Raw genomic sequence first — 25,058 nt, 5'->3', positions numbered from 1 at the left:
CTCAAGAATAAGAGCTAGACATATTCAGGTGGCATCACCTAGCGACGTTTGTATTGCTCAACCTTGCAACCGTACAAGCAAGTGGTTTGTGTAAGCAGGCTGAAGCTCACCGACACATCGCGTGGATGGACTCGGAAAACGTTGGAAACTCCTCCTGTGCAATACGGACGATCTCAACAGTAGAGAGAGTCCTCCCTGGGGCATATCGTTCTGCAATTACCCGGAACGCCTCGTTTTGCTGCGTCTCACGCCGCGGTTCATTAAACGCCTCAGCCGGACCCGATCCGTTCGCGAACAGCACGAGCAAATCACCAAGATCCCTCGCTACCACACCGAGCTCACCTTCTGAACCGATGTAGACGACGGGCTGCTCAGTGACAGCCACATTGGGACGAACCAGCCAGAACCCGACATAATCACCTCCCCCAGTCGAGCCGAAGAAACAAAATTGTCTACCGTCGACTTCGTCGTTGCCAGTCCACATGCGAAACCAGTCCGAGGTCTCCTCCAGCGCCTCGAACTCTTCGTAGAGTTCGAAATCGCAACTACACGTCTCATTCTCATTTTCCGATTCATTATTGAAACCGATATCGGCCATCTCGGCCAACGCAGCTGGTAGAGCCAGACCCTGAGGACTCATCTCGATACTAATGCCAGATTGACCTAGCGCGTACCTTGTCTCAGCTAGCGTTCAAGTACTTGCCAGGAAGGGAAGAAAACCCGTAGAGTAAAGGGGTGATGGCGGAGGCGGAACGAGTATTAATATCTGTTTTGCACGAAGAATTGAAAACTGAACGTGAGAAAATAACTCCAGAGAATTGGTGCGCTCGTATCAACGCCAATTGATCGACACGGGCTCGTTACCCTAACGCTAAGTCGAGTTTCAGGAATTGCGGTTAGGACTAGACTGTAGAGTATTAGATAGCCACCGAGTTATTACGAGAAGTAGAAAAACTTGGGGCCTCCTTGTGGTGCTTACTGTTGGATAGCCTCAAAATATGAGAAAATGGCAATGATTAAGAAAGTCAGGATTTACCTGGAGAAAGACGTGTATAGCAGTTATACGACTTGAATTCTCAATGGTTACAGTATTGTAAAATACAAAAAAGGCGGAGAGAAGAGATGATTCGCTAGTGGATGAGATTGTGGATCCCTCTGCTCTCCACTCCGGAAAGTGGATCTTAATCCGACAAATCCAACACCTTCTCTACATAGTACAAAAGTTTAATAGACTTCCTCCTAAGAATGTTGACGATGATTAAATATAACAAAAGATCTAGCCTCTTGGGAAAACCACTTAGGGCTAAAGGTAGGAGGGTGAGAGTTGTATTGGGAAAGGAGACAGGCTCCTGAACTATCTGATCTGGCTACTGCGAAGCAGAGAGGGAGAGACAAGAAGGATTGATTCTCTACCGAATAAAAACTAGCTAATATAGCAAGCTGAAGATAATGGGGAGCTTGATAACCAGACATCGACAGATAGCCTGTCTCAACATGATCTACCTATCCGAAGGGTTGCTGTCTGAGACACCTACTCCAACACGATCTCAAACAATCGCATCGCCGTTTGCAAATGCCTCATTGATGAGGTATTCTGGTGTCCGGAAATTCAAACCAGCAAAGAACTTGCCGCGATGACGCTGCACCAATTCCGGATCGAGAGAGCCGGCTCTTAGTGGTGTGAAAATTTGGTAGTGCGATACCAGAATCTCCTCTTCATCCGTCGATGTCTGAATCGTATCGAGGATCTGTCCGAGACCGATCCGTTTGACCTCAGTCATGCTAGGATATCGCTGCTGGACGAGTTTGGCTAGGTCGTTCCAAGTCGTCTTTTCACCGGATATGTACAGATAGGGCTCCCACGAAGGTGCGTTGGCGAGCATTGCCAATGCCGCGGCCAGATCCCGGGCCGTGGTGACGTCAATAGGGTCGTTTCCTGTACCTGGAATGATGATCTGGTTCGTCCCAAGGTCGATAGGAAATGCCGGGCCAACATCCGCAAGATATCTGTTCTTTGAAGGAACCACATAGTCCGCGAGCCAACCGACACTGACAAGTGTCCACTCCAACTCCGATTGCTCGCGCAGAACCTTTCTGATAGGCTCACGGGTGTTGTAGTAGAAGATAGGCAGATCTGGGTAATTCACCAGATCACCTGCGTATTCAGATGGGACGAAACGTTTGCATTTCGGGCTGGCTTGGCATGCCTTGATCAGGTTCAGGTGGACATCGATGAAATCGGTCCCGTAGGAGAGGATCATGGAGATCAACATCTCACAGTTGTCAATTGCGGCGACCAACGAATCAACTGAGTAATCCGTGACAACTTGCGAGATATTAGGACGGCCGTTGAAGATCGGCTTGTCGCTTCGTGACAGTATGACGACTTGATGGCCATACTTGGGGAATTCGTCACAGATGTACCTGGCCATGGCGCCAGAACCCGCTACGGCGATGCGCATGATAGCAAATTGGAATAAAGAAGACCGTTGGAGTCTATATAAAAAAAAGTTGAGGATGAGATAATTCCATGGATATCATGCACAAGCATGTGCGTTTTGTACTTGAGTTCGGTGCAATCAGTCACCCCGTATACGGTGAAATAAGTCACCGAATACGGCGCAATAGACATCCCGAGTACGGACCACTATACGAATGACTTAAAAAGCCACGGACTCCGCGGGTCCCGGCATTCACAACCCTGCTATCTTCTTCACTAGCCAGATAAATATCCAAGGTATACCTTAGGCGGGTATACCACGGACAGAGTACTGGCTTTGGCTTGGTAGAGAATCAAGAAGAGAGGGTAGGAGGTAGAGGTAGATAAGAAGATAGAAAGATAGGAAGAAGAAGAAAAGAACTCTTTATAGGTGAAGTAATATCGTAAATATAGAACCTATAAGAGGATATTAACTAAATGTAATTGAGATAGCTTATTGGTTCTATATATTAGTAGGATATAATAAGTACCTACGGGAAGATATAATGTTTACATAAGTGTATTAAAGCTGGAGCCCTAAATCTGCAAGAACTCTTCTGAGCCCCTATAAGAGGGAACCCTTTTTTTTTTTCTAGCTATTTACACGGTGTATGACCAGCATACCGACATAGCTCAGATCTCCTTCACAATATCCTTAAGAACATCATACAGGCCCTGGGCCTGTTTATCATTTCCAAGCTGCGTTGAGTCGTTAGCATTATAACCAAACCCCGAAAAATTAAGAACTTGGAAACTTACACGCAGAAGGAGGCTGACCACCTTCTCGTCCTCCTTGGACGCCAGGTATATGTCGCGAGTAGTCGGGCGAGAACCCTTGATATCACCAAATGGCATGGTCTGCCAAATCGCACTGTTCAGCATAACGCGCAGGGCACCATCAGCACGCATGATAATGCGGCCAGATTTCTTTCCGTCGGACTCCGTCTTGAGGTTAACCTTGAAGGTGCCGGCACCACGCTCCTTCCATTTTTTGTCGTCAAAGCTATACAGCTTGCCCTTGGCTGTGAACTCGGTGGTCTCGTTTTCTTCGCCGGTTTCAACTGATTTTTCAGATCGGTATGAGTCACGGGCCATATTCGGTGCCCAGGGGGAAGGCAACAACGCGGGGTCCATACCAGTTTGTGCGTGGAAACGCTCGTCGGTCTTCTCGGCAACAAAGGTGTCATCAGGTTCACCGACTGGTTCGTTGTCACTCTCTTCGTTGTCGGATTGTTTTGCGCCGAGGGTCTTGTCACTGGACTCGGCAAGGGAAACGGGGGCATTGGGAGACGCGAAGCTGGTCAGCTTACCAGCTGTTCCAGAGAAAGCGGCGGGGGCATTGGAGATGCGAAGCTGGTCAGCTTACCAGCTGTTCCAGAGAAAGCGGCGGGGGCATTGGGAGATGCAAAACTGGTGAGTTTACCAGAGGGAGCGGGGAAAGCGCTGCCAAAGGCAGAGAATCCGGATCCGAGGCCACCGAAACCAGAAGTCGGGGCACCTTTGGTTGCAAAGGGCGAAGCATCAGACGTCGATTTATTCGGCATTACGAAAGGTGAAGGGTTGGCAGAAGCTTTTCCGAATGCACTCGCGGTGAAAGTCTGTCAGAAGCAAGTGTTAGTGGAAGATAAAGAGGGGGAGGAAACTGGGGAAGACGAGGGAGCAAACTCACTTGGTCCACCTTAGCCTTGCGTTCCTCCGAATTGTCACGAGGTCTCTTCTTCTCGGGTTGTGAAGAGTCATCCTCGTTTCCGACGGTCGTTCCAAGATTCTGTGGGGATTGAGAGTGGTTAGAATCAAGGACTTCAGGGGCTTCAACCGAGGGTCTAGGGTAATCAGGGTTCGTTGGACTGTATGGGACAGGTGGAGAGGACGGGTATTCAGTTGAACGGTAGTCAGGTAGAGAGTCTTCAGACGAAGAATCTCCAATTGACTCAGGTTCTTCAAAGATGTGGAAAGACTCATCCTTGAGTGCTTCAGGCAAAGGCTGGTCGGGAAGGAGGTAATCGGGCAATGTCTGGGTAGGGGTCCCAGGGGACGGAGCCCCGAGGGATCGTGCTCCAGGGGGGAGGGACTCCAGATGACGGAGTTCCAGGGGGAGGGGCTCCGGAGGACGGGGTTCCAGATGGGGGAGTAGGCTTTGCAGAGGGAACGGTGACATGGATTTTGGAGGATTCGCCTTCAGTGGATTTGGAAGTCGAGGAAGCCAAGGAGACTGCTCCAGCTGTCATTTTGATACCAATCTCAACAGGAACGGTCACATGGCTAATCTGCTCGAATCCACCAATTGAGACCTTGATCTCGAGGTCCAGGGGAAACTGGACCTTGGTCTCGGGAATGTGGCTCATGATCGGGTTGTGGGAGAGACGTGTATTGTGAACCGAAGTGCTCACAGGTGCTGTGGCTAGCACATCTGCACTCACATCTTGGGTAGTGGCATCTTTGGGGATTGCGGCGTGCTTGGAGTTGTCTGCTGCAGGAGCAGTAATGTCCGGGGTGCACTCTCGGGATCGCTTGATTGGGGGTGAGTCGGTGGCTCCGTCTGTGTTGTCGAGGGAGCGCTTTCGGTTTGGACGCGTAGAAATTTTGTTTTCGCCCACAGCGTCAAGGTTAGTCTGCTTGAGCTGTTGTCGCACAGGGCGTTCGCCGCTGTCATTGTCGGAGGGAGGCGACTGCGCAGTCACTGTCAAGACGATATCGTCAGATCACATGAACGTCGGAGAAAGCCATGCGGCAGAAAGGGTGTAGATCCAGGGAAGAGCTGCAGGTCGGAACAAAGACGGATCACTAAATCGAAACGCACCTGTGCGGTCCATTGTTATGAGCTTGGAAGTTGTTAGCGAAACTGCCCAAGTATGTGGGGGATTTGAGGCTATGCGCCCAAGCAATGATGACATACCGGATCGATTGGGACCAGCCGAATCGAGGACGAATGGAAGGGTTGAAATTTGCTAAGTTTGCGAAGTTTGCGAACAGAATAACAAGATGATGGAAGGGTGGAAAGGTGAGAGAAGAAGGAAAAGCCTAGCTTGCCGGTTCTTATAAGTTGACCGCCGGGTGCGGGGCCCAACAAACGGGTTGAATAGCAAAGCGTCAATGGAAATGGGAACAAAGCATATTCATCTCAATAAAACAATCTATTGTTGCCTCGGATACAATTTGCAATAAATTCAATTCAAAGTCTGGGATATACCGGTATCCGCGCTATTCTAATACAATCAAACAATCAAACAACAAACAATCAAACAATCCAATGTTATTGAGATTCATTGCGCCGGTACCTATCAGAGGCATGTGACGGCGCATTTCTTTATTGAGCACAATATCACAATACGAGAGCCTTAACTGATGAAGCAGAGACAGCCGATCGCAATGTAGAACACAAACAGCGGGTACACTGCGATGCCGACTCGGTTCCGCACCACTCCCGAGCCTCCTAAGATGCTAACTCCAGCTGCTAAAGACCATGCGACTAACACAAGATATACTGGTATCCGGGCGATGGTAGGAAGTCCTAGCGCACTCAGCATGGCGGCAATAACCAAGGGGAATAGCGTATAACCGATAATGCAAATCGACTGGAAGAAAGAACTAACAGGCCGAGGCCATAATGTCAGTTAACTGCGACATCAGAGGATGATTCATATAGCACTTACATCTTGCCACCAAGGAGCTTGATCTGAAGAGTCACAGCTGCTTCTCCGATCCAGACGAGACAGAAAACACCCGAGAAAACCACTGACGATTGATCACCCTTTGCGATAGACAAGAACAAACTCAAGACCAGGCAAAAGACAAGCGGACCCCTAAAATAAGCCCTGTGTTAGACTTGATACAGATTTCTCCGAGGGTAGGATAGCTTACCAGAGATCCCAGTCCCGCAACCCATCGCTCATGCCACCCTGCAGGACCACGTCGGCATCCGGCCAGCGTCCAACGAGTCCACGAATGTTACCACCAAATCCAGACACACCACCTTGTTCAGCATCAGCAGTGCCACTGCCTCCTCGCTGCATCATTCCTCCAAGCAAGTACTTCGGCCAAAGCACCTGGCGCATCTTCTCCCAGACGGCAACCAAGTCGCGTGACAATGTCTCCCAAACGCTCTCGTCGATGGTATTTTGCGTCGCACGGCGATCTTCACCACCAATAGAGGATGTTAGGTAGTTGCCATAGCCAGAGGCGTTTCCTCGGTTGCTCGAGCTGGATTCAATGTTGCCTCGCAGAGGGGCCGTGTCGGAGGTATCGCGCAGGGGGTCGTCAGCCTCGATGGCTAGAATCAGGCCGAATTAACATCTTACCGATACTCTGGCAGTCAGCAGGGGCAAATAAAAGTACTCACCATCATCGGCTTCGATCAAATCATCACCCAGGAGAGACTCGTCATCATGGGGCTCATCATGGGGGTGGCCTTGGTGTACGGTAGCCATGGTTCGCGTGGTATGGTCGTGATGGTTGAAATACTAGCACAATAATGGCACCTCCTTTAGTTTTAGTCCTCTCAGAGGTGAAGTCAGGAAAGGTCAAGGTAATCGAGGAGTATGAGGGAGTTGGCCAAGCTGTCCCGGAAAGGCTAGAGTGGCATTACGTACTGGGTCACGGGTAATGTTACCAGGCACGTTTTGTTTCACCTTTCACCTCTCCACATCTCTTGCATACATATTATGTGGTTTTCTGATCTTATTTCGTCCAATGATCTTCTATCTCCATAAATTAAATAAGCATTAGATGTCATTCGACAATCAGTTTTCCTCGGTACCGTCAATATAAGGCTCGTCCTCTTGATACACATCGTACTTGTACTTGCTTCCAATATGATCAGCCCTGAGCTCTTTCTGTCCTTTGCCAAAGACCTTCTCACGGGCTGTGAGGGGCGGCTCTGAGGGGTCTGGAAGCTCAGGATAAATCCCGCGTCGCCTCAGCTCGGGGATGAGCAGGTCGACCACCTCCTCGAAGGTGCCAGGCGTAGTGACATAGGCAAGATTGAACCCATCGAGGTCAGCGTCTCGGATCCAACGCTCCATCTCATCGGCAACGGTAGCAGGGCTTCCAATAGCCACTGGGCCAAGACCACCGATTGCAGCCCTCTCAGCAACCACGCGAGGCGTCCAACGCGGGATATCCTTGCTGGTCGTGAGTAACGAGTCAAGCAAGCTAGTGACTTTGTTTGCCTCCAACGAATCTGAAGCGGTGATGTCTTGGTCCAATGGGATTTTGGAAATGTCAATGCCCGTCCATCCGCTGAAAAGGACCAGTCCTCCAACCACCGAGGCGTACTTCTTCAGCTCCTCGTACTTCGCCCACGCTTCTTCGTCAGTCTCGCCTACAATTGGCGTGAAGGTACTGAAGAACTTGATTGATTGCGGGTCGCGACCTCGTTCTGCGGCTAGCCTGCGGATATTTGCGATCTTCGGCTGCAACACCTCTGGCGAATGGGAAGAGACAAAGATTGCTTCCGCATGTGTCGAAGCAAATTCCGATCCTGCAGGGGAAGTTCCGGCCTGGAAAAGGAATGGTGTCCGCTGCGGAGATGGGTCGACGATGTGTCGTGTGCTCAATGAGAAGTACTTGCCCTTGTGGTTGATCTGGCGGACTTTATCCGGGTCAATGTACGTGTCTGCTTCGGGGTTGGGCGACAGGGCGTCAGGAGCCCAGGAACCCTCCCATAGTCTATACGCACAAGCGCGAGTTAGCCTCCAAAACCATCATCTAACCGAGCTATGGGCATGCAACTCACTTATAGAGCACCCTCAAATACTCATCTGCCTGGCGGTACCGTTCGTCATGCTCAATTGGAGTATCCACACCAATGGCTTTGAAAGCTGCTTTCTTATATGAGGTCACGATGTTCCAGCCCAGTCGGCCATTAGTCAAATGGTCCAAGGTTGAAAAGCGCTTAGCCAGCAAAAAGGGCTGCTCGAATGAAGTCGACGCTGTGATGCCAAACGCCAGATTCTTCGTCACTGCAGCCATTGCCGAAATGGGCTAGCTGAGGAGTCAGACTCTGATCGGAACTTTTGTTTTTGTCGATACTCACGATAGTTGGGTCTGTCACCGGCCATTGTGCCGCACGCCGAATACACTCGTCCAGTTTGCCCTCATAGGTATCATGACCTCCAGTTGTATCTGCCAGAAACAACGCATTGATTCCACCGCGCTCCAACAGCTTCGCCAACTCTATCCAATACCCGAGTGTCCGCTTGGTCGCAGACTTGTCTTGGGGATTCTGTGGAGCTGTCAGCGTGTTGGCCCTGCGAATACAATCCTATACCGACCTTCCATTGTCCAGGGGACAAATGTCCTACGGTTGACATGTCAAAAGCATTAAGCAAGATTTGTTTCTTGCCATTGTTGGCAGCCGAGCCATTCTGGCTAGCAGCTGCACTGTCTCCCATGATTCGCAGGTTTCAATATACAAGATGCCTGCTTTCTTACTCACGTTCTAGTTTCTCGTGAAAGTTCAAAAGCGATCTAGAGATATTCCATAAGAATGAGACAGCCCCTCATGTCCCAAATCAACAAAGCCCGGAAGGATGGCTTTACCCAGGTATACTACCCCTGCACCATCCTAACTCGGAATTTGTTCATCGCACACGTATCTCGCGCCATCGACAATGTGAAAGAGGGGTACCGCAAACCTCCGAGCACTGACAGGTGAATTCTTAGAACATCATATGGCGTGCCAGAGACCAAACATTTGCCATCATCCCCACTGTACCTGGGTAATCACCACATTGTCTCGTGGATATTTTTAACCTCCGAACACTAATGCCGGCATAAACTACTATAATCTGTCGGACCATTTTCCTAGGCGCAACATCAGTATTGGCGACCAGGGCTAACACGTTATAGGGATGTATTTCATCATCGGCTATCAAATTGCGTGACATTGTCCTCATCAACAACCCGACTTGGCGAAGTCTTGAATACTATAGTCCTTTGAATTGATATTCATTAGTATCAAATATGGGGTAGAAAAGATAGGATAATAATGATGAGATTTGGATGTCGGAGGGCAGGGATCATACATAAATCTAACAAGTCGATAGCAACATCAAACCCATTTATAATCTTGATTATTGTTCACGTTAGAAGTAGAGAATGTACCAAATGGTATTATGTACATAATGCAAATATGCAACGCCATCTATAGCCCCCAATGTGTGATATACAAACATAATACAATCGAGACCGCACTCGGTCTCGTCGTGTCCAAAACACGAATAATATTAAGCCTCAATCCGTGCTTCTCACGAAGAAGAGTCCTCTTTCTGATCGGAACCTTCTTGGTCCCGAAAGTTGCGAGCCTCCCACTGGAACTTCCTGATGCGGTCCCGCGCCTCCTCCTTCTGCTGAGGCGTCGGATATACCTTCTTCCTCTTGAAGCTCTCAATAACGTCCTTGTCAGAATACTTCTTCAGCATCTTCGAGTCATCGTTAAGGGCCTTGCGCTCAGCCTTCGAAACATAAGCCTTATAGTCCGGCTTGAGGGTGTCATCAACCACCAGACGAACGCGCGACATGATCTTCACAGCTGCCGGACCGGCGACAGAATCCGAAAGTGTGTTCTGGATGGCACTCCAGCGAGACTTAGACTCGGGTTTGCCATGTTCCATTGCCTCATGCAGCTGGAGGATATATGGCCGTAAGGCAGCGATAGCAACTAGTCGCAGTTTCGCTTGTAGCTTCCTGCCAAGATACTCCAGTCTGGGAGATTTAGAGGCTGTGGAGTCATCGGTTGCCTCGAGTCCTCTGAGCTGCAGAAGGACGGACGGGTTGGAGGAAAGGATCTGGATCGTTTCCAGATAGCCTTCGAGGACGCGGATGTCAGGTAGGATCAGTGCTTTGTCCATCAAGGCGAGCAGCTCGTTCGCGTGCTGGAGAACTGAGCGGTTGCGGCGATCACGGCGGCAGACGCTAAGAGCGACGTGGAATGCCGTTCCGGTTGCTTGGCCGGAGGGAACCATCTGCTCACGCATGGTTTTGACGCTGATTTTGCTGGAGCGGGAGATGCGGAGGAGGCGGAAATATTGGATGTAGGTGAAGGTATCGGGATCAATGCGGTATTCGTGGTCGTCCAAAGTCATGTATTTCCAGTAGGCCTGTCCACCTTCGGTTCCTTGGGTCATGGTGAAACAAGCGTTCAGGATAAGAGTCAGTTCCTTGCTGTCGGGTTTAAGGAATGATAGCTCCTCCGCCTGGGGAACGACAGGCTTGAAAAGTTCTGTAAAGTCTTCCTCTTCCTCCTCTTCCACTTCTTCCACCTCTTTCTCCATCTCTTCTTCCACTTCTTCTCTCAAGTCTTGTTCAACTTCCTCAGCTGATTTCAAACTCTGGATTGGTCGATTGTTTTCGTCTACGAACGGAACGTCTTCCAATTTTGATTGCCGTGTAGCCTCTGAGTCTTCCATGGCCTGGGTTTGCTCGGGGGTGATCCTGCGGCGGGTCGTCTTCTCGTTTTCAGTGGGTCGCTTCTGCAGTATGGGGATTCCCATGGTTTGCTTGTACAATTCCATGACATTGTAGCAGTCAATATCACTACCGCCTTCCAGAAGCAAGCTGGCCATGCCGTTAACAAGTTCATTGTCAATTTGCAAGGTCTGGTTCTTCCACCGCCAGACGACATCGGCCCAAATCCGCTTTCCTTCAGTAATAACCTGGGCCTTCCGTTCGAGAATTTTGTCAATCTCATCAGGAGACATTTTCTCTATATCTCTGCGAGCTGCGAATTGGACAGCGTTCAAGATAATGGTGTAGGTGGCAGCATCCGGTGCACCTGGTCCCTCTTCGGGTAATTCACCGGCAATCTTCCACAGCCGATCCATATCCCAATGACGATGGCAGACGGTAAGCATGGCGTTGGTGTGTATAATATCAAGCTTAACTCCAGAGTTCGGTGAGCTAATCGAGCGGTAGACAGAGGCGGCAGTTTTGGCGACACCCAATGACCTCGGGGCTGAGCTGAAGCCCTTCAACATGATCGTGTACGTTCTGGGAGTTGGTCTCCTGCCCCGCTTTTTCATCTGTGAGAGGAATTCTGTCAGCATACAAATCCAAACCTCAAATCCCAGGTAACTCTCTGGATGGCAGCATCACAGCATGACAAACTCACATCATTGTAGAACTTAAACGCAGCCTGCGGGTGATTTTGATCCATGCAATATTGCAGGAGATGATTCCAGGCAACATCACATCTCATGCCCTGCTTTGTTCCAGCACGAACCAAGGCCGCCGCCAGGGCCGGATTACCACTGTGCAAAATGCGCGCAACCCGATCCGCCATTTTGCGTGGGTCATTCAACCATTTCAACTCCTCATTTATTATTTTCGGCGTGAGTTTGGGCATAGCTCGAGGTAGGCCACGGAAGCTGTTGTTCTCGGGAGCCTCGCCATCGGCGGCATCGGCCTCAATATCGGCCTCGATATCTTGTTCTTTGGATGTCTGATCATCAGAGACACCGCTCTCCTTCACCTCGTTTTCACCATTCTGGTAATCATAGGGATCATTCTCCAGGTTCTCACTTTCAGCAGCCTCTGGATCCAGAGCCTTACTTTCGGGACTTTCGAGCTCACTGTTGTACCGCCCGGTAAACGAACCCGATGCGATAGCCATCAAAATATCATGACTCTCCCTAGATTTGACACGCTGAGCCTCCCGCCTATTGCCATGCCGACTTCTAAAATGTTTCTCGCCAACATGTCCTATGCGGCGAGTATCGCTGTCTCTATCGGAAGAGCGGTTGAAGGAGGACGAGGAGGTAAATCGGCGATAATCACTGGACGCGATCCATGTATGCGGTAGACGTTGGGATGCGGTAGTAGCACGGTATTGTTGCGCGGTGAGAAGTCGGCTGCGCAAAGCTCTGTTCACGAGCGAGCCCGGAAACCGGAATGTCATGACCGGATTACTGTGATCTCCAGGTATTAAGCTTGTGTCCTGCACAATGCTATAAGGGAGACACAAATTCAACAATGGCAAAGTGGCAAAATGAAAAAAAGCAAGAACAGATTGTTATTTCTTCATTGCGTGTTGGACATGGACCGCGAAACAATTTCGCAGATTGTCCGGACGCTAGTTCATATCGGGTCTAGACTTAACGCCTTCATATTCAGGCAACTATATTTCCTGCCTGAGGCACCATTTATACCTCAGGTTCCTTCCAAGTCCAACTAGGCTGCAAGTAGTTTAGTTTCCCATTCAACCCATGTTCCCTGCGGGCCTTGACGGGAGCGCTAGAGCACATTTCCCAGAGTCTTCTGTGCGTTTAAGTACTTTACTAGTTTACTAGTTCCTCAGGGTACTCTGTGGATCTGCATTACACTTAGCTCATGCACTGATCCGTGGATGAAGATGTACTTTCCTACTTTAAATCAACATATACTGAAGTGCACGTCAGACTTCATATACTACATAACTTTCTCCATCTCATTGATTTTCTATTATTACATCCTCAATATCTAATCAAAACCACAGGTTTCAGATCCTTCATTATGCCCAAGTATTCCCAAGATCAGTTCCAAATAACAACATACACCACCATCAGTCCTGATCCAAAAATGGAAAGACTTTGCATAGCTACATATGGTTAATGGCCATGTCTCATTTACCTACTCCATACTTATACCCATGCAGATCACACTACATTCCGCCTAGCTAGCGTCCACCCTAGCCCAACCGGACTATACTTTGTAAGATGCACGGCCAACCTAGAGTAGCACACGACACTAGTCCGAAGCTAACAGACCACCTGGATAGTGGAGACAAGAGAAACAGACTAAGCACGAAGCAATGTGACATACCGCGCGGCTTAGGCAGCAAGGGGAAGCAAGCTAGAAACAATTCGGAATAACTCTAAAAGCAAAATTACCAGTCTCCCCACGATGATATCGGTGGCTGATACTAATGTCCAATACGTGGAGACGCCTTACGGTACTAGCTTCCTGTCTCATGTATGATGTACAGTCCACATATAGTATGCTGCACTCTGTCTTATTCGGTTCTAGTCAGGTACATATGTACCTCGTGCAGTAGTTGCCAGTGCGTACGCACATCAAACGGCCAATGCATGGTATTGTGCTAGGTCCACGGTAAGTGCCGGTACTACTTTTTGCTTATTTTGGTTAGGCGTGGCTTATATTAGGATAGTATTGTGGTTACTTGTTTGTTTATTCTTCCTGCTAAGGCATGTTTGATTCTCTAGATCGGCTCTATATGCCTTTTTTAATGGCATATTTAGTTTAGGCTAACACATAGCAGAGATACATCAGGGCTTTTGCCTTTCCTTTTCTCTTGGGTTGTGATTACACTAGCCTGCATTTGGTAACTTCTGCTTCCTACTTTCTTGCCCAAGTGTTACTGGAAATGTGCCATATTTTGCATACACAATTTTTGGGTATTTAGTACACGACATCAGCATGACAGCAAGAATACCTAGGTAGCCACTAATTAAGCCGATTGCAGATAATGAACGCACTTAAGATAGGAAAGAACAAATGAAAATGAATGATACACATAATCAGATTGGAACATAAGTCCGTGGAGCATAATGTACGTTATAGAAAGGAAATGAAGAAAAGAGAGAGGAGACAAGAGAACACACTTGGGTGTAGCAAAGTTAACAAAAGGGAAACGAGAAACAAAACTAAATCAAAGAACCCCCGGGAAAACGATTTTGGGAGAATGCTGTTGATAATGAACAGATGCAAATAATCCGCCGCCCAAACCATCCTTGAAGCCACGACCCCGGCAAACGGGCAAACAAAGATAAGACATACACCACTTCTGCATCAAATTTCAAGTAGGAAACAGACCAGAGAGAAGGTGCAGAAGGGCAACACACCCTCTCAGCTCAATGCACTCTAACACAAAAAGGATGACAGGTATAGAACAAAGCTGGAAAGGCCACTCTTAGACAGATTAGGAATAAAAGCTGCAGAGGTTGGTATCATAGCACGAAAGACTTGGGAGTGGAAGGATGTGGTGTATTGGGGGAAATGGGAATCGGAATCCAGGACGAGAACATTAGTCAAGGACTGGGGATATCGTGATAAGAAAGAAAAAGCAAATGCATTTCCGTCCGTGTAGGTCCATAGCGGAAGAAGTGATTATGTGGGAAAGATTATTGCGGATAGTTGGCGGATTGAGTCTCTGGAAGCCGTAGCGAATTTATGGATCAGCAGGACAGGTCGGGCGGGGATGACCTTGTCGAAAGAGAAGTCCAGAGGGTCGATCCTGGTATAGAGATAGGCGGCGACGTTACTCACGTTGCGGGTACACAGGTCCGCTCTGGTAGGGAGAGTGAGGGTAGTTGGGAGGGTAGGCCATCTGTGCATTGTTCTGGTAGACCATGCCACTGCCAGGGGGACCACCGTACTGGCTGGGGGGCTGGCTATCCGCAGGCTGGTAGCCGATCGGAGGGAGTTGAGGGCGGACTCCACCGGCGTAGGCAGGTGGCTGTCCGTGGGATGGGTCAGAAGGGTTGGGAGGCTCGACCTGGTTGGCCTGGGCAGCCTGAGCGGCAGCACGCTCACGCTCCTCAATAGCCTTGCGCTGAGCCTCTTCCTCCTTCTTGCGAGCCTTCCATTCCTTGCGGATTTCCTTGAATTCTAAAAGAACAAAGTCAGCAGTGAACTTACAAGGTTGGATATTAATAACCAGTTGCCAAAATGGGAAGTAGCATGGGTATGCTTGTTAGCGAGGGGACGGCGGGAAGGGATAAGAGACAAGCTTAGCCTCCACGCCATCGGCCACGCTACTGCGGGCCCCGCGACATCTAGTGTAACTCACTAGCGTCCAGCAGCCGGCGCTAACCCGATCCAGCAATTTGCGACAAAAGATTCAACATCTCCGTCGCATTGGCCACTACCTCTCTAAAAGCAAAGAAAATGAGATGGACCTACCCTCAGGAGTGCGCTTCGCGCCATGCGACTGCATAGTCACGTGTGCATTCAAATGGTTTAGAGTACCATATGCTTTCTCACATCCGTTCCATCCACACTTATACATGCGCTCAATTTCCTCGTAACGGCGACGAGGACGCTTGTGCTGTTGTGCGCCAGGAATTGGGACAAATGAGTAGACCTAGATTAAAAGGAGACTGGGAATCAGCTTTGATCAAACCCCAATAGATTGAAAAACCACTCAATCCTATCCACAAAAAGGAAGTGATTGAGGGGCAGAGCACGCTGTTCTTGACGATCCCTAGGACGGGCTACGGACCGTATAGTCAACCCCAGAGGCATCCAAGACAACAATGATTTAACAAAGTGAAAAGCCTTCAGAAATACCCCCGGGAATCATCAAAAACATACCTTTGGAGAACGCGGCCCTGCAAGTGCACCAACAGGAGAGGTAGAACCAACCGTTGTGGCCGGGGAGGCGTAAGGTCCCGGCAATCCATGATGCTGTTGTCCATAGCTATGCGGCCAATCCGGGCGCGCATACATATGCTGAGGCGGAGGGGGGGTGACCCTGGTACTGCGCCATCTCGTGCCCCTGAGGCTGATAGGGAGAGTAGGGGGAGGGTAGGTGGGGCTGTTGGCCGGAAGCGAAGGATCTATAGGAACGGGCGCGTCAGACTTTGAGTGCGGACTGCGCGGGCCCGTAGGCAAGGTGTTGATGAACGGACTTGTTGCTTGAGCCATACCTGCCGCAGCGCCCGGTTGGGAGTTGGGGGCGTATGACTGGGGAGGACGGTGAAGGTAGTCCTGGTAGGCAGGCGAGCGGGCGGTCGGCGGAGGGTTCAAACCGTAGTCCGACTGAGGGGTGTTGGCCGAGGAAATATTGGGTCGCACCTCAGGCTGCGGCGTGTACTGCGGCGTAGGGCGGACCTCGGGTTGCGGGGTGTAGTGAGCAGCAGCAGCAGAATTTTGGTCTGCAGGTTTTTGTTCAGAAGGTGCGTCGGTGACGGTGTTTGGGTGGTGCGAACCTTGCTGTGCGTACTCGGAGGCGGGCCGGTTGTCCATAAAAGAGGAGATTCGCGCGCAAGGATGCCGACGAATCTATTGAGGGAAGAATTTCTTGAGTTGGATCTGTGGAGACGCGTCAACATAACAAAGTGGGAAAAGGTCGGGGAAATTGACGAGTCCGACACGTTCTAAGCAAGGGGATGGGAGACTAGGGGTTGCCACGTTGGGATCGTGGCTAACCTCTTCAGATCTACCTAGGTAGGATATTCCTTGTTAACGTACCCTTTTCCGTTCAATTCCCAGGGAATTGATATGTGAAGTTGAGTAGTCGCGAAACGCTGATCAAACAGGTTTGCGCACAGATGCTCTGGAGATAAGAGATCTGGGAGAGAAGAAGAAGAAGAGAATCAATTCACAACATTCAAGATATTGTAAATTGTTGAAAGCGCGTAGCTTCAAAAAAAAAAGAAAAGAAAAGAAAAAAAGAAGGTCCCAAGATGCTTTGATGCTTAATCTTAGTTCGGAGGATGCCTTGCAGGTGGCGGTAAGCACGAGGCACCGGGGCGGAAAAATAGCCACGGATGCTAAAGAGACTAAAGAGACTAGTAAAAGAAAAAAAGGCCAGGAGTTCAACGCGACTTGGAGCGGCCTAAAAGGTAACGATTAGGAGAAAGGAAAAGGCAGTCCTCGTGGGATCCGAGGATGCTGTGGATCCTCAAGGTGGACCACGTAATTTTGGTTGGCGATATCGTTGGTCGGGGTGGGAAAATTACATCTGCATTGCTTTTATGTTTTTGATTCTTTGGATTTTTCTTTTTTTTTTTTTTTTTTTCTTTTTTTTCTTTTTTGGCTATTGGTGTTTTGGGCTTTGTATGATTTTGGTTTCTTATGATATATTCAATATAACAAGTCTCATCCGTATATATCTATTCCCGTATTGGGGAACTTATACTACATAGTAGACAGGGATACACTATAAATACAGAGACAAGATTCCGAGGAGAAACATTTATATCAAAGAGGGAAAAAAAAAATGCAATAAATAATTTACTTTCTCTGATCTCGGACCATTCCCTTTTCCACACAATACTCCGACATTTAACTGGCTTGGCCCCCTTTCCCCTCAGTGTCTTCCTTACCGGCTAAGCTTTCCATGTCCGTGTGATAACACCTTTTTCTTTTTTTCCCTTTTCTTCCAATTTCCGGTTTTGAAAAGGGAAAAAAAAGCGGAACCATCCAGGGGAGAAGTGGCAACTTACTTCTCTCAGATTCCTCTATCATTAATAAAAAATTATTGCCAATGGATGGAATATCATAAATTATATGTACAGGTGTTGTTGTTTTTTGCTAAGGACTACTAGGTTCCCAACTGGAGGCCTCTTAGTCTACCCCGCAACTCGGGTGCGTCGAGGGAGAACCTAGCGTGTATGGTCCGTGGGGACCAAGATTGTCAGAGCCAGGGGCTCCTGATTAAGAAGGTGGGCGCTAGGAATGGCGTGCCCGAGGAACCTCAACCGAGAGATGGAACCGAGTCTTAAAGGGGTATAGAGGGGGAGATACGGGAGGGAACTAGGGCAGAAAGAGGAGTAGCGCAAGTCGGGGGAAGAAGAAGCGATGGGACTCGGGAAGACCAGGGCTAGTGTGGACGAAGGCACTCTGTCCCTTCACCAATAGGAGAAAACTAGTGGGGTACAGTGGAGACTGGAGAAGCTCGGTGGATAGGCCTGACTTGTTTGAGACTAGCGTCAAAGTCTGCTGTAAAGGTTCAAAGCCGAGGCGGTTGAAGCCGGTGATAGCTTCTTTTCCTGAAAAGGAGGTTCAGTGTTGCAATTTGATTACAGGTATTTGGTATACTTATTTGCAGAACTGTCCTTCATTGTATATATATACAAGGTACATATGTATACAAAATATGGAGTACTCCGTACTAATTAATACAAAGAGGCTTATGCCTCTTCCAGACCCCTATCTAGCATCACTGGCTACGTACTAGTCATGTTCACCCTCTTCAATGAAACTTATCGAGTCATGGCAAGAGTATCTACGGAGTGGTCGCGTAACCGTCAAGATACCTACAAACGCGTGAGTGGGGACAGTGGAATAACAACCCCCCCGGTGGTCGGAGCCCATCTCCTGACATCTGGACTTGTCTCCGTAAGAAGATTTACGTTGTATGTCTTTGAGATCAAATAGTTCAAATTGAGACGGAAGTCCTAATTCCTGCAATCCAGATTTCCAATCCCATAGTACCACTGCGAATGGTTGATGTTCAATCTGTCAATTGACACCGTTTCTATCGATACAACATATATGTGATAATTATAGTACAAAGCACATACCACATCGTCCAATCTCCGTACCAAGGAAGAAAAGAGGAGAAAGGGGGCCCATCGTTTTCCCAGCGCGATTTCCGTGGGACGAGCCCACTATCACCGCCAATTGGTCAAACGCATCAAATTGCGAGCGGAGTATTCGGCGGCTCTCCGGTACGATCAGTGTATGCTCAATGCTCAATCCATAGTGGAGGCCAGTATAATTCTTACAGTATTTACGTTCCCCTTTTGTATGTTGGACTACCCCGTTATCCGTTATGCTCGTTAAATGTTCACTTTTCAGCCTCCCAATCAGAGATAGTGGGGGATCAAAGATTGTCTATTCCGTATGTTGTATGCTGTATGTTGTTATTGTACCGTCAACCCCCCCAGGATAAATGTGAGTCTGATAGGAAGAACACGGGAAAAACTAGGGAGAAAATTCTCAAGATGCAAGGCTCTCAGCTCGGAAAACTGACACTCTCTGTTTAATTCATGATTGGCGTTCTCAGGGGGCCGGATTTCACCCCGCAGGCGCGGAACCTGTTCCTCCACTGCCGGTGAGGAAAAAGCAAGTGGATGATTGTTTTGTGATTTCTGATAATTATTATTATTATTATTTTTCATTCTTCGCAGGATCATTTGCATCCGACACGGCCTGACAAGTCACGTACTATTGTCTGCAAAAGTACGGAGGACCAAGTACCTTGTTATCAGGAGAAATAATAATCCAATGTCCGGCAATAGCCAAATAGACTGAACAAATTGAAACAAATTGACACCGACAATCCCAAACGACATACTCCGTAGTGGGACCGGACGGACTCCGCGCGGACAACACACAGTGTCCAGTGCGGGATATCCGATGTTGAGAGCAGAATGGGATGATCAATATCAAATCCATATGGCGCGTCAATCATTGGACGCCGCAGCCGCTCTGTATGCAGTCGCGCTGTACTCCGTACGGAGTATTCCGTATGTTGTACACGGAGGTCATCAATAATACGGCCTCTACGGAATACTTTGTAACACTTGAGACGATCATCCCGAAAGCTCCAATTGTCCCCAGTTTTCATGTCCAGCTTGCATTTATCGTTTTAAGTGCTCCATACTCCGTATAATTGTAGGATTTTGGAGTCCTTCTTTTTTCTTCTGCCCCCTGGCTATATTCATATAATGTCACACAAGGCGCCTTTCGCGGCTGTGGCTTATTGTTTTAATTTGGACGGTAAAGATAGATTCAAGAGAATATCTCTCGAATTAAAGGTCTCAATTGACCCAAAAGCAGGACCTGCAGACGTTCGTGTCACTCGATGCACGTGGGCCCATTTCTGCATGTTCTTTTATATTGTATATTATCAATTTATCAAATTATCATATTATCAGATTACCTGTGCAATCTAAGAATATCAGAATAATATCCACTTCGCGAATTTGCTCTAAATGAGGTTAAACCAGCTAATGGAGGTCAGAAAAGACGGAAAATGTTCCCACATGTGGTCCGGCCGAGCCTATGTTCAATATACGGCTATTCTCCGGTCTTTTCCAAGCTCTTGTTGTAATCGTTCAGGGGCGATCATTAGAGAAAAGGCTTGGCTTTAGTCTTCTCCAGAACGGTGACTCCTTAAGGAGTTACTCTTTAAGTTGGGCACATCTCAACACCAAAAAGAAAAAGACCAGTACCTCTGCCTTATAGTTAAGGAACGAGATGCGCATACAGTAACTACTCCGTACTCCGTAAAATCAACGAAGTTCCTATCAGGAAAATGTCTGTGCTCTGGGAAGAAACCGCAATTTCCTAAAACTCCACACTTGGCCAGTGCAGTTGATATGCTGGTAGACTACGCCGGACACAGTAAGTCTCATCCGCTAATGCTTCGGCAGATCGCGTTAGAGAGACCTATGCGGATCAGCCCCGGATGATGATCATTGAGCTGTTATTCCAACTGAGTCTTTTTTTTAACCGCGGTCCCTTTCACATTCAAATTCTTTAATTTCTTGTTAATCTTTTTTTAAAGGGGTTGAGACCGAAATGTACTGGATGCAACCTCGGTTAAAAGACATACTGACGGCGATGGCCTTGATATTGAAATCTTGAAATGGCAGGAGACTGGCATCATTCCGCCAATAAATGAGACTGATATCTGCAGGGATTCAGATCCCGAGACAGGGATCTAACGAAGGCCAGCGTAAATCCAATGCCACATTGCCAACCATTTTACCTTTCGAGAAGAAAGTGACACATTATCGAAGATCATACCCATCATACTCCTAAAGACATGTGAAAGTACTATATTATTGCCAATAAGCATAATTTAATCTGGATATTGCTCCCATTTCCAATACTGCGACTCAGAATCATAGATATGCGCAGCATATTGTAGTCCAAAACAGAAACAAGACCAACCCAAATCTCCTGAGCAGAGTTATATTTTCCATGCATGTTCTACGTCTGCTCCAGAGAACACAAAACAAAGGAAAGAAGGTAAACAAAAGTATATTTTCTCTTTTTTTTACTTTTTTTACTTTTTTTACTTTTGCCCTTTTTTTCTTATTTCACTGAGTGGCGCATTATCGCCTGATACAGCGAACGTTGTCTTACTAGTGCATCCTGGCGCCGGGTCAGCCCCCTGTTGGCCACGGACAGGCTGGGCAATGCGGGTAAATTTTCTTAAGGTTCGCTTCGAATCTGGACCGACGACATGAGCTGTACCCACCCTTGTCTCCGACGTGCATCGTCGGATGAAAACTCTTGGTGGCGACGCGTTGAAGACGAGGCGCTTATGCATACTACCTATGCATACTGCGGGAATTGAGCCCTCGTCTTACTCCGTCCACTCTTTCTAAGGTTAACGCTAGTCTGTTGCCCGCACTACTGCACGTCGCTCTCTTAGGCGTTTCTTGAATCATGTATTTTGTTTTCAACATGCGGTGGACGTTGTATGCGTGCATGCGTGTGATGTAGGTACATGCTTCCCAGACTATGTACCCGGTATGAGTACGGACTACACGCATTGATATGTATGCAGGTCTCTCTTTGATGTCTCTCTGGTGGGAATCTCATTTTTGGGTGTTGTTAAAGTTCTTGGAGTTAAGACCGTGCTCCAGAGTGATGGGAAATTGGTACTTGTGTCAGATCACAAAACTATCCTGGCATCTTGTTGCACGTGGCTCTGTATTCCTATGCATTGTATTAGCGTGATAATCTCGACAGACCTGTGTCTAGCACAGAAATATCCGTGCGGGATCCATTACATTTCCAAGGCCAGACACAAGTCCAAGCGTGTATACGGCTGTATACAAAACCAACCCACAAAGGTAACGGCTGACCCCCACTGATCTCCATGTAGGCTTACATGTTAATATTTCAGAGCTTGTTAGGCCATGGAACGCTAAAAGGAACCCACAACATAGCCTCCCTGTGGGCCGTTTAAGCATAAAGCTTGAATGTCGAGCCATGCACGAGCGAAGATCTCGGCGGGTTTGAAATCGAACCCTAGTATAATAGTATACGTAAATAAGGCTTTAGCCCAAGGGTGTAGACTGATCACGGATTCATCACACACTTGTGTCAAATGAGGTAAGGTCTATAAAGCTGGGGTATCTAGCGCGAGGCCTCTTGCCCCACCCCAGTCAGTACTTATACTTGCTTCTGGTATCATATTCCTGGATTTCGCTTTTCTTGGAGTTTGTTATCCGCTATCAATCGTTCTTCTCTGGCAAGCAACGTAACGCACCAAGGCCTCTGTGGATAGCATCTGTGGCTATATGCTGACTTAACCCGTAAGGCCGCTTGCAGCCTTGCCCTGTGAGAGGATAATTGTAGGCGAAGTAGAGCGGACAATAAGGGGCTAGATATGCTAGATATGCCGTCTCATAATAAGAAAAGGAGAAATAAAGCTAAGGCGAGAGATAAGTCTACTACTAAAGATGGCACACGGGATTGAATGGGCCCGTAGTAACTTGTTGACTATCGTGCTTTTCAACTAAGTGTGATCTTTCTCTCCTTTGAGCTTGCTGTGTCCCATTTACCCTACTTCTCATGTTCAGATTTGTTGCATGCCTGAGGCATCACTACGTGATAGAACCCACATGTTTGATAGCTCTCTCTCTTTTCCTTCTCGGGAGTACTTCTTATTCTTTATTATCTTTATTATTCCTACTTTTATTATGTTGTTTATGAACGTAATTTCTAAATTTCTGCCAATTCTTCGCTTTTCCCTGAAAATCTCCACGAACACGTTTTCACCAGGTGACATTGCTACACGAGGAAATACACTATGAGTGAAGCACCATCAACACCGAAGTGATTCCTTCCCTACACCGAGAACAGCTCAAGCTAACCCCCCCCCCCCCAACAGCGCCTTGGAAACCCTCCCACAAAATTGCTGGGTGCAGATTCGGGATGAAATTTCACCCTCTGACGCTGCATCTGTAGTAGCCACATCCCGAGGTCTGCAAGTTTCTTCGGAGAGCTCACTATATCGCCGGGTCGATATTGACTGGACCAGACCCCCCCCTCAAGCGGGTCCTGACTCTATTCCGTATCATTCACGAACGTCCAGATCTGGCTGAGCAGATTCACCATGTGAGCATGATCACCTCGAAGCTGATGTATCCAGCAGCGGACCCGGAAGACGAGTGGGAGTTGCCTGAAATAGATGGCGACTGCGACCAGCTCTCATCTCTATTTCAGGGTGAGGTAAACGCTGCGAAAGATATCATCGCCAAGGCGCAGTTCCCCTCGTCAGAAATGTGGATTCATGCTCTGGAACACGGTGACCCATATGCATTTGTGGCTGTACTTCTTTCTCAACTTCATAATATACGGTCGCTGCAACTCGATCACACTTTTGTGTGGCAAGCTGGGTTTCCGGGATTGATGATGAGACATGCTCTTCTCTCTGCGTCTGAGAATACATTATCTCGATTTTCACAACTCTCCGTTGTCGAGTACGGTCTAAATGTTCCAGGTTCTAGAAGGTTTAACGAAACGATATGGAATTTCATCGATGCATTCCCCGTTTGTGACCCGGATCAATTTGTAGGCTGGCTCTATCTGCCTTCTTTGAAATCCCTGGAAAATCTGGATCCAAAGTTTCGAGGGTGTCAGCAACGAGTTGTCCAAGCCTGCTGAGTCAAATAAACTGGCACATCTGGCCCAGCTTGAAAGACTCGTGTTAACGGAATCTTCTGTTGATGAGGATGATGTTAGAAAACTACTGTCGCATCTCTCTTCGCTGAAGAGTCTTCACCTAGGCCTTGTCTACCCATCACAGGATAAGGAACTCGGTTATAACTGTTGCTCTCCTCAACCTCCTCTCAAAAAGCAAGGTGTGCTTCTTGAAGGGCTGATGAGTGTAAAGGACACAGTTGAAGATCTTTCTATTAGCATGGAGCTTTGTCCATTTTGGTGGCCTACTGTTTGGGGCGCAATAGAACGTAACCATGGAACCCCGCAAGAAAGCTTCAAACCATTCAAAGGAATCTTGATGCGGTTCCCGCTTCTTCGAACCGCAGAGCTACCTGCAGTCATGCTTTTTGGGTGGACCTGTGCCGACGCACCAGCCTTGTCTGAGCTTCTACCGCCAACACTTCGGAAGCTCGCCATTCGGGATAACCTGTGGCGTACGGAGGACTTCGAGTGGGAGACCGATCAAGTTGGAGAAGCAATTCAGAACTTCCTCCCCTTTGCGCGGTCTGTGACTCCCATGTTGAACACAATTACAATTAGATCCTTTGGTATCGGAGAAGAGGGTGATATTGATCCAGACGATTCCATGGGGGCTAGATCATCGTGCGAGAAGCTTGGGCTGGATATAGACATCAGTATGATTCAGTATAATCTCTCAGCGGGACTTTGGACGACGCACACGGGACTTCAAGAAGGATCTTGGAGGGACTTATCAAATCTTTAGTCCAGAACTTAAATTCTTCAACTACTCAGTCAATCAGACTCTCATTCACCATGCACCTCGACGTCTCTGTAGACATCTCTTTTCGACAAGACTGCCATAGTCATGGATAACTAATATCGGATCGAATTGTTATTTTTGTTCTAATATCCTCTTGTCAATCACATTGCCGCCTTGCGAGGTTACTAGATAGTAGAATACCCGGTTTCATGCAGATGCCAGATTTTTCAGAAGTAAAAGACAGATGAGACATACTAGTTGCGTGTGCGCAAAAGTCAAAGCTAGATACACTTGAAACTCTCTACGTTTGCCCCCTTTTTTTGCCATAAATTCTGGGTTTCAGTCAGGATAGGTCTAATAGATAGTTTACTAGTTTGGCCTTGGGTGTCTAAGAGGCGAATATAGAGAGGGCTACACTGAACATTTGAAGCATTGCCAGGAAAAGAA

At 48.1% G+C, this 25,058-nt stretch overlaps 8 protein-coding genes across 8 annotated transcripts; 1 reads left to right on the top strand and 7 right to left on the bottom strand.

Annotated features, from left to right (window-relative positions):
- Positions 1-106: 106 nt before the first annotated feature.
- On the bottom strand, positions 107-640 carry N7519_010076 (uncharacterized protein; the record flags this gene model as incomplete). The annotated part of the gene is made up of 1 exon (XM_057296849.1): positions 107-640. The coding sequence occupies one exon, from the start codon at positions 638-640 to the stop codon at positions 107-109; it is 534 nt and encodes a 177-aa protein (XP_057144731.1).
- A 907-nt stretch (positions 641-1,547) lies between these two features.
- Positions 1,548-2,462, bottom strand: N7519_010075 (uncharacterized protein; the record flags this gene model as incomplete). The annotated part of the gene is made up of 1 exon (XM_057296848.1): positions 1,548-2,462. The coding sequence occupies one exon, from the start codon at positions 2,460-2,462 to the stop codon at positions 1,548-1,550; it is 915 nt and encodes a 304-aa protein (XP_057144730.1).
- Positions 2,463-3,112: 650 nt separating this feature from the next.
- Positions 3,113-5,292, bottom strand: N7519_010074 (uncharacterized protein; the record flags this gene model as incomplete). Its single annotated transcript, XM_057296847.1, has 6 exons — positions 3,113-3,178; positions 3,239-3,792; positions 3,846-4,077; positions 4,149-4,493; positions 4,552-5,159; positions 5,280-5,292. 6 exons carry the CDS (start codon positions 5,290-5,292, stop codon positions 3,113-3,115), a joined length of 1,818 nt encoding a protein of 605 aa, XP_057144729.1.
- Positions 5,293-5,817: 525 nt separating this feature from the next.
- N7519_010073 (Yip1 domain protein) lies at positions 5,818-6,906 on the bottom strand (the record flags this gene model as incomplete). The annotated part of the gene is made up of 4 exons (XM_057296846.1): positions 5,818-6,067; positions 6,133-6,282; positions 6,341-6,749; positions 6,819-6,906. 4 exons carry the CDS (start codon positions 6,904-6,906, stop codon positions 5,818-5,820), a joined length of 897 nt encoding a protein of 298 aa, XP_057144728.1.
- A 312-nt stretch (positions 6,907-7,218) lies between these two features.
- Positions 7,219-8,871, bottom strand: N7519_010072 (xenobiotic compound monooxygenase, DszA family; the record flags this gene model as incomplete). The annotated part of the gene is made up of 4 exons (XM_057296845.1): positions 7,219-8,146; positions 8,214-8,461; positions 8,514-8,702; positions 8,752-8,871. 4 exons carry the CDS (start codon positions 8,869-8,871, stop codon positions 7,219-7,221), a joined length of 1,485 nt encoding a protein of 494 aa, XP_057144727.1.
- An 855-nt stretch (positions 8,872-9,726) lies between these two features.
- Positions 9,727-12,374, bottom strand: N7519_010071 (pentatricopeptide repeat-containing protein; the record flags this gene model as incomplete). Its single annotated transcript, XM_057296844.1, has 2 exons — positions 9,727-11,499; positions 11,589-12,374. The coding sequence occupies 2 exons, from the start codon at positions 12,372-12,374 to the stop codon at positions 9,727-9,729; spliced, it is 2,559 nt and encodes an 852-aa protein (XP_057144726.1).
- Positions 12,375-14,595: 2,221 nt separating this feature from the next.
- On the bottom strand, positions 14,596-16,441 carry N7519_010070 (putative C2H2 transcription factor (Con7); the record flags this gene model as incomplete). The annotated part of the gene is made up of 4 exons (XM_057296843.1): positions 14,596-14,624; positions 14,741-15,082; positions 15,377-15,557; positions 15,839-16,441. 4 exons carry the CDS (start codon positions 16,439-16,441, stop codon positions 14,596-14,598), a joined length of 1,155 nt encoding a protein of 384 aa, XP_057144725.1.
- A 6,849-nt stretch (positions 16,442-23,290) lies between these two features.
- N7519_010069 (uncharacterized protein) lies at positions 23,291-24,614 on the top strand (the record flags this gene model as incomplete). Its single annotated transcript, XM_057296842.1, has 2 exons — positions 23,291-23,740; positions 23,862-24,614. 2 exons carry the CDS (start codon positions 23,291-23,293, stop codon positions 24,612-24,614), a joined length of 1,203 nt encoding a protein of 400 aa, XP_057144724.1.
- Between the last annotated feature and the right edge of the window lie 444 nt (positions 24,615-25,058).

Source organism: Penicillium mononematosum (assembly GCF_028829835.1).
Source record: "Penicillium mononematosum strain IBT 11891 chromosome Unknown utg000005l:1.0-9366267.0:1.0-9372171.0, whole genome shotgun sequence".
Classification (NCBI taxonomy): Eukaryota; Fungi; Ascomycota; class Eurotiomycetes; order Eurotiales; family Aspergillaceae; genus Penicillium; species Penicillium mononematosum.
The sequence above is the reverse complement of the archived record's forward strand: the minus strand, read 5'-3'. Positions and strand labels throughout refer to the sequence as shown.